This window comes from Alligator sinensis, unplaced genomic scaffold, assembly GCF_000455745.1.
Source record: "Alligator sinensis unplaced genomic scaffold, ASM45574v1 scaffold1029_1, whole genome shotgun sequence".
NCBI lineage: Eukaryota > Metazoa > Chordata > Crocodylia > Alligatoridae > Alligator > Alligator sinensis.
The window spans coordinates 905035-913067 of record NW_005842425.1 but is presented as its reverse complement, the minus strand read 5'-3'; the positions used below and the strand labels follow the sequence as shown (position 1 = coordinate 913067).

Sequence of the window (8033 nt, the reverse complement as noted above, 5' to 3'; positions counted from 1 at the left end):
AAATCGATTATTACCTGGGAGTTACGTCCTTGTGAAAGATTGGAACGAGGAACCACTTCGAGCCAGATGGAAAGGCCCATATAGGGTACTTCTAACAACCCCGACGGCTGCAAAGCTCGAAGGAATCAAGACTTGGATACATTCCAGTCGCCTAAAGCCGGTGGCTGGACCAGAACAAGAAGGAATCCCTGCAGACTCCGGGACTGGAGACAGAGAACAGTGGAAGGGGGAGCCAATAAGAGACTTGAAATTCCTATTCAAAAGAAAGGAACTTTAAATAATTTGTCAATCTTTGATTAAGTTTTACAAGCCTTATTATGAAATTGTTCAAGGTTTTATTGTGGGGCACCCTGATCTGTCCACTCCTACTCATAGGAGGGGAAAACCTTTTACAAAAAAAAATAAATAAATAAAAAATAAATAAAAATTTTGACCCTCAGGAAAATGTCTGGAATCATCTGGCTTAGACTTGTCCTGGTTAACTTCCTGGCTGCCCAATTTTGGATGGTTGAAACAGTTATTTAGTATGGTTGTTTTATTTTGTGTTGTAGGGATTATGGCCTATTGCTGTATACAACGTTTACCTATCTTCTTATCTATCTTCAGGCCTAAGGTGAATCAAATGATTTTACAAACGAAGAAAGCTGAGAATACTAGATTTGTGTTGAAACAAATTGAGTGGAGCAATTATAATAAAAATAATTAAAAATGCTCCAGGGGGGGAATGTCAGGTTTGACCTAGAAACCACTATACAAAACCCAAGCAAAAGTCTCTGTTATGTAACTAATGCCCATCTGCAATGATAAGGTGGAGACAGTCTTAGATAAAGGAGGCTTGAAAACAAAAGCAGAAACAGAGGACTAGGGCAAAGAGCTGATTTAAATATTGAGAATCACACCCCTAGGTGGGGAGAAAGTATGCTAATGAAACATACATGTATGGAAATGAGATACATGGCTAAAACACAGGTATAGAGACATGCTCAGTAAAGAACTCCTTGCGTCACTCCCTTATAACCAATTAGCAAACACGAATGCTTATGAAGGTCCAATACTCCTGTATAAAAGATGCTTAGAATTAAGAATCTGGGTGCTTGTTACGTGAAATTATTCCGCTTGCACCTTGTATTGCTAGCAATAAATCTTCTTTATACTTTCACCCCTGGTATCTTTATTGGCTTTTGCATACCGGGCACGATCCCAGACTTGAGCTGGGGCTCAACACTGAGAACCTGGCAGTTCATGAGCCCAGTAGTCTTTTCTGTCTTGCTATTCAGGCCCTTCCACAGCTGCAAGGAAAAGCACTTGAAAATGCTGGGCTGCAGGCAGTAGGACTGAATCCACAATTTTTAGACTTCCTGAAACAAGGAACCCTGGGATGTAAGAGGTTCCTCAATCTCAGAGTCCTGGTGTCCTGGAACTTCTAAAAATAACATATGCAGCTGGACTGTCCCAAGGCTGGGCTAACAAACTGATTCCTGGACCTGGTCTCGATGGCCCTTGATCTCAAACTGGACTGCTGGGGCTGGGTCCAACAATCAGCTAAGTCTCAGGCTCATTCCAGACAGCCCTGGGTCTCAAACTGGACCTGGGACTGTCAAAACTGGGTCTGACAATAACCTGATGGTTGGGCCTAGCCCCAACAGCCAAGGATCTGGAATTTGCAGGGGGGTTGAGGAAGTCCTGAGTCCAGGACAGAGCTCTCACCTGCCTGATCTTGGGGCCAGAGGCAACCTGAGCAGGGTGCGGGGTCTGGGGCAAATCATCCCATGTGGGGCCCCACCCCTGCTTTGATCCCATGGGCCCCAGACCTGAACTAGCTGTCGCCGCCATTGGCAGCGGTAGCAGCAGGGGGTGGGTAGAGAGTGGCTGGACATGGAGCCACTGCTCTGACCAGCTTCATGCCGCCGTTACTCTGCCCAGCTCTGTGGGGCCACCCAAAGCACGGGGCCCAGGGCAGTTGCCCCGATTGCCCCCCGCCCCTCAACTAGGGACAGCCCTGCTGGGGCAACTTAGCAGTGGTGTAATTGTGATAGTAGATATTTTATGCTCTGGACCAAACACTGTGTCTGGTGCCATGCAAATCTGGCACGGCAGGAGGTTCAATATTTGGGATGGGACATACAATACCTCTGTTTTAAATTACATGCTACCAGAGGCCATAGCATTCTTTCATTGTTGTAAAAAATGACAATTTTTCATTCATTATATAATCAGTTCTCATCAAAGCACAGAGACCAAATTGAATAAAGGGCACGATTTGGCAATTATTGTGTTAACAGTGTGTAGCTGACAATGTAAATCTGAAATACTGGAATATTTTATTTTATGTAAAATATTTTTAAATTAAACAAAAAATCCTAGAATTAGGTTCTGGAACCCACTGTATATTCACTTTCCATACACTAAACTCCCCATGAAAAAAACCCTAAAACTGTACAAACAATACTGACGGTCTGAATTGAGCCAACTAATCAAGGATGTACCAAGTTAAACGTTCACTTTCAGGAAGCCACTAAGGAAAATTAATCTGAATTAACTTTTTAAAAAAGATTAATTAAAATGCTTAAACATCTCACTGGACAATGTAATTCAGTGCGTGTGCATGTGTGTGTGCGCGTGTATATGTATATACACACACACACACAGTCTAGGGACAGACATTACACATAAACCAGTTTAAGTGATCAGAAACTGGTTTAAACCTAACAGAACAGATGTTCAGTGCACGTAAATCAGTTTGAAAATGGCTGAAACCAGTTTGAGATAAACCTGGTTGAATGTAGTATCACACAACTGATTTGGCTCAAACCGGTCTATGCAATGTCTGTCCCAGACCCCTAACTGGTCTAAGTTAAATCAGAATTCTCCAGCATCCCAGACGCTTTGCTGGGCAGGGCTCTGCTCTCTGCTCCAGCCTAGGAGGGTGGGCCCCTCCTCTCTGCTGCCTAGCTACAGCTCTGGCAGAGACTGTAGGCATCTTCCTGGCTTCCCCCTATTCTCCCCACCCCACCCACCCACCACTCCCTGCTCAGGCAGGGATACTGCCTCCCCTCTGCCCTACACAGACACCTCAGCATTAGGTAGCATACCACATGCTGGCTATGGTCCATGTTGTGGGAGACAGCACAAAGGCAGACAGGACAGTGTTGACTTAGGGCTTTTTGGAGCTAATCAATAGGTAGGTGGTAATGTTCCTCCATTCCTTCCTTGGAAAATGGTGTTTAAGAATTGCTTGTACTAATGAGAGATCCTTTTGTTTTGTTGATAGGGTGATAAATGCTAACAACTCCATGTGTAACTCCCTGTTGTGTAACTCAATGCCCTGTTATCAACTCCCTGCTGGCTCCCTCCTGGTCAGGAGGGGGTGGGGGGAACCCCTCCTTAATCAGAGCATCCTGCTGGGGTATGGCTTTGTCCCCACCCCTCCAGCTCAGCACTGTGGAAGAGAGGGAGGGCTGCTTTAAAGCCCCCCAGCTTCTAGCCTGAGCCAGTGCAGGCATGTGCCTGCATTTCTGGAATGAAAAGGGAATGTCTATCCACCTCTAAATCAGTTCAAGCTTTTCAGGTTAGACTAACCTGCAAAGATTGAATCAATTCAGGCTCAGGCATTTTGAATGTCTGTCCTTAGCCATATAGGCAACATTGCTTTGTATGAGTACCTGGTAGAGGTACTCCTCCCTACCATCAAAATCAAATAAAGTTCTATTCTTTTAGAGCAGCAAGAGTCAACCTTTTTGGCAGGCATGCCACAAATTAGTCCTGCACTACTCTTGATCCCTTTTCCATACCTGATCCACTGCTCTGTTTTCTGCCCTGTACTCCCAACCTGATCTGATGTTTTGCTTTTTAGTCTTTCCCCTATCTACCACTGTGTTTCCCATGCCCTCCTCAATCTGCCACATGCCACACAGGGGTTTCCCATGCCACTTATGACACCTGTGATATAGGTTGGACACCCCTGCTTTACAGAATAGTTGTTATGAAATCCTTAGCAACCAGATCCTAACTTTTATGCAGTACTCTATACCTCTGTGATTTGCCGTTTTGTTTTTTTTCCTGAGACTTGATCTATATATGCTTTGCTATAGTTCAAACTCATTGCTCTTCATCCCACCTTCTGTGGCAAAGGAAAACAATTATTCTGCCTCTTCTTTCTGGCAGCCTTTCAAATATTTCAAAATTGCTATCATACCCCTTCCCCCAACATACTCTCCTTTTTTTTCAAGCCAAACAGAACTAGCTCATTCAACATTTTTTGTGTAGTTTTTTTTTTTTCCCCCTCAGACAACTAGCTTGGGTATCTGGAGTATTCCTTTTCTTGCTAATGGCTAAACCGGTCCATTTCCCCACTCCTTTTCCCCTATGAGAAGGCACTGAGAAGTATGGGTTACTTCCACTAAACAGAACAGAACTGTCCTACTTTGCCCTCAGAAAGAAGAGAATTAATGGGGAATGGGTCCCACCTTCAGGCCTATGACTATGGTATGACTGAGTGGGATGTGCTTGAAAGAGAGCATAGAGAGGGTTTCTAGAAAGTAGAATGTGATCCTCTAAGGAAACACTCAACTACACTTTTGCATTTATGAAAAACAAAGTAACGGAATTATTTTCAGATACTTACTATATTGGTGCCACTGCTAAAAAGCCCTATATTTCAGCTTCTGAATGTTATCTCTCTGTCAACTTCTACACTTCAATCATAAGAAGTGATTGCATACATGAGACAAGCTGTATGACTATCTAGTAGTAAAATGAACATCTTAATAATGACAACATTAATGCTCGCTCATATGAGTTCATATGAACTCTACAGCAGACCAACAATTTAAAAAAATTAAAGGATTGTTCTTTACTTACCTGGGGTAGTATCCTCTGGTATGTCAAAAGAATAAACTGGTTTGGAGAATTTTGGAGTATGGTCATTAACATCACTAACAGTAATGTTTATTCTCATGTCTGAGGACTGTAGACCATCATCAGCACGGACCAGCAGGGAATATTTGGAGCGACGTTCTCTGTCCAAACGTTTAGTGGCTATCAGATCTCCAGACTCGGGATCAATATGGAAACTGTCATCAGCACCACTGATAATAGTGTAGGTAACAAGAGCGTTCGCTCCCTAAATTAAAAAAAAAAAAAGGAGTCACAAGTCAGATCAAAATTTTTGCCAAGCAAACCTTTCAGAAATATTAATTTCAATTAAGTCTGCCCAGTAACTGATTTCTGAGAACTGATTTCTGCTGATATTCTTCATATCATTTTCCTTTAAAGAAAGGAGACAACTCTTTCATATGTATTTGGAGAGACAAAAGTAAGTTTACTGAATAATTTTTCACTCCTGTTCAAAGAAAGGATCAAATTAGTCAGCAAAATAAACTGCAAAAGAAAAGTAGTCTATAAGCTTTGTTATCTGATTTAAGACCAAGTCTGTTTCAGTGAGTAATTTATCTACTCTGTCATCTTCTCTCTTAACACTGATTATTATTTCTTTTATGTTTTATGTTTTTGGACAGATAAACATCCATCCCTTTCCTTCCTGGTGGTGCGGGAGGAACAGAGAAGTAGCTGACAACTATCCAGTCCAGACAACTGTAGCAGCAACAGAGAAGTAGCAGACAACTGTCCAGCAAAATATTTAACATAAACATCATTTAACATGCGGCTCAAGAGAAACATGGAGAAACATGCCCAAATATGCATTTTACTCCACTGTCCTTCCCCCCACCCCTGGACAAAAGGAGGGTTCCTAAAGATCATTTATGTACAAAGATAGAGGCATAAGCATTAGTTCATCAAACTAACTAGGAGCACATACCTCCATGAAGTTAGAATCCTGATCAGTTGGCTATACAAAGAACTGATTTTTCAGTTTACTTCCAGTTCTGAAAAGTCCAAGCCAATTTGCTTTTGTCCAAGTTAAATGTTTTGTTTGACCTGAAGTGAACCTATTTTTTTTTTACACTTCCAAAGGAAAAGTCATTTAAAATGGGGGGGCGGAGGAGGGGAGCAGGGGGAATCAAAGGCTTTTGTTTAAAAAATGTTAGGCAGAAGGCAGAAAGAGTGGCACCTTTGAGAACGACTGGTTCAGAGAGGCATAAGCTTTCATACTTTGGCAGATGCTATCACTTTTGCCTGATTTAAAAAATGATGAAATGAAACCCTTCAAACTGAAAAAGGAAGACTTTAATTTGGAAAACGTTGAAAAATATGCTTTAACTTTTTCAGAATTGTGTTTTGTTTCCTTCTCCTCCTCTCCCAGTACAAACAACTCAGTGAAATGAATGTGCATTTGCATACTATTTTAGTGAAAATTGTTTGGGCAGAAAATGTTTGCTCATGTCTATTGGGGCACTGGAATATCCTCTCATAATGCTTAGAGTGCTAGGATGGAGCCTGTGGCAGCTATGTGCGTGCATTTCTGTAGGAAAACAACAAATTCCAGCAAACAGAGAAAACATTTATGGCCATTCAAAACTCTCTTCCCTAAAAAATGCAAATTAAATTAATTGAGACAAAATCTGACTTGCATTTAGTAACACAAGAACAGACAAAAGCTAAATGAACAGTGGCCTAGCATGCTTCATGCCAAACCTTTTCTCTAGCGTGACTGTTCAACAATCAAGGCTCAGTTAACTGATAAAATAAAATAACCGTATACAGGTGCCTAGCTTTAAACAGCTGCATATAGCCTTTCAGTCCACAGGCAATCTGTATATTCAGGTGTACCTCATGTACATAACACATTTTCCTGTAATTGTACAGTTTAACTAAAACATTCACTGAAGATTTTAGATTTCCAACAGTGTCCACATTCTTTATTATTTATTCCATTAACTAGGTATTCCAGTTTTGACATAATGAGATCCAGCTAAAAAAGCAACTGAATTTGATATTCATCTAACTAAATTAGTAGCTTTTCATAAATTAGGTGAAAGGCAAAGAGAATGAAAACATTAAAACCTATTAAACAAATCGTTTAATATATGGAAGTTTCCTGTCTGCACGCTGACCAAAAGAAGTTAGCAGTAGGCTAGGAATTTTTGTAATTGTTAAAGCCATCTAATAACAATGAAATGGCATCCTTTTTTTAAAACATTGCAGTTACACTGATCTCAGTGGATTATTTTATATAAAGGCTAAACATAACAGTTTAACACATATAGAACATGCTTTTTTTTAAAAGGAATCTTACATTGACCTTGTTTTTTAATCCCAAAGTTATATCTGCAAGTAAATGTGGGTGCCAGCATGCAACTAGCACTCATAAAATATGGAGGTAAAGCTATTTGTGTATATATATATAAATTACAGATAAAAAAGGAGCACAGTCAGATTCTCCACATTCAAAAAATGTATTGTAATAGAAATATTACCAAGGACTATCGCATAAATTAACTGCAGAGTAGAAAGGAAGCTAGTTGAAATTATTGCATTATCCATCAAAAATACCTAATAGAGGCATGTGAGACAAATTCTGAAATGCACATTGTTACCAATGTCAGGAATGCATCTTGCATTCTTCAGAAACATTTAAAATTACAGCTGTTAGAATGTGGAAATGAACTGCAATACTTTTACCTGGGGGGACTGATTGTATCTAGAAGACAAGGGAAAGGCTTCCATTAATGTGATGTCTTTTGAACTGGTCATAGTAGCATAATAGTCAAAAAGGTGGAAGCCTACGCCATCGGATGTGTGCCTCTAAAAGTACGCACCTCTATTGATTATGTTATAAAAGACAGTGAAAGCAGATTCAGCACTAACAAAGACCTATGCTGCTGTTATAAATACAGTTTTTCTATCCACATTTGATTTACATGATGGGTTTTGATACACCAATTTACATACATACACATATACATATATATTCCTGGGAGCTGGAGGTGGCGTGGTGTGGAGTGGCAGGGGATGGGGGAGTGCACAGGGCCGCACCCAGGGTGGGAGGGGGGGGTTCAGGGCCAGATGCGGGGAGGGGGGCAGCAGAACAGCTGCAGGGGTGCTGCGTAGCAGCTCTCCATTTCCACCTGCTC

The 8033-nt window shown here is 41.1% G+C and overlaps 1 protein-coding gene across 1 annotated transcript in view; it reads right to left on the bottom strand.

Annotated features, from left to right (window-relative positions):
- FAT4 (FAT atypical cadherin 4) overlaps nucleotides 1-8033 on the bottom strand; it is a 252930-nt gene that overhangs the window by 105695 nt on the left and 139202 nt on the right. The window contains exon 4 of the mRNA XM_014522959.2: nucleotides 4861-5122. Within this exon, the coding sequence (XP_014378445.1) occupies nucleotides 4861-5122 (262 nt within the window). The remainder of the gene's footprint in view (nucleotides 1-4860; nucleotides 5123-8033) is intronic.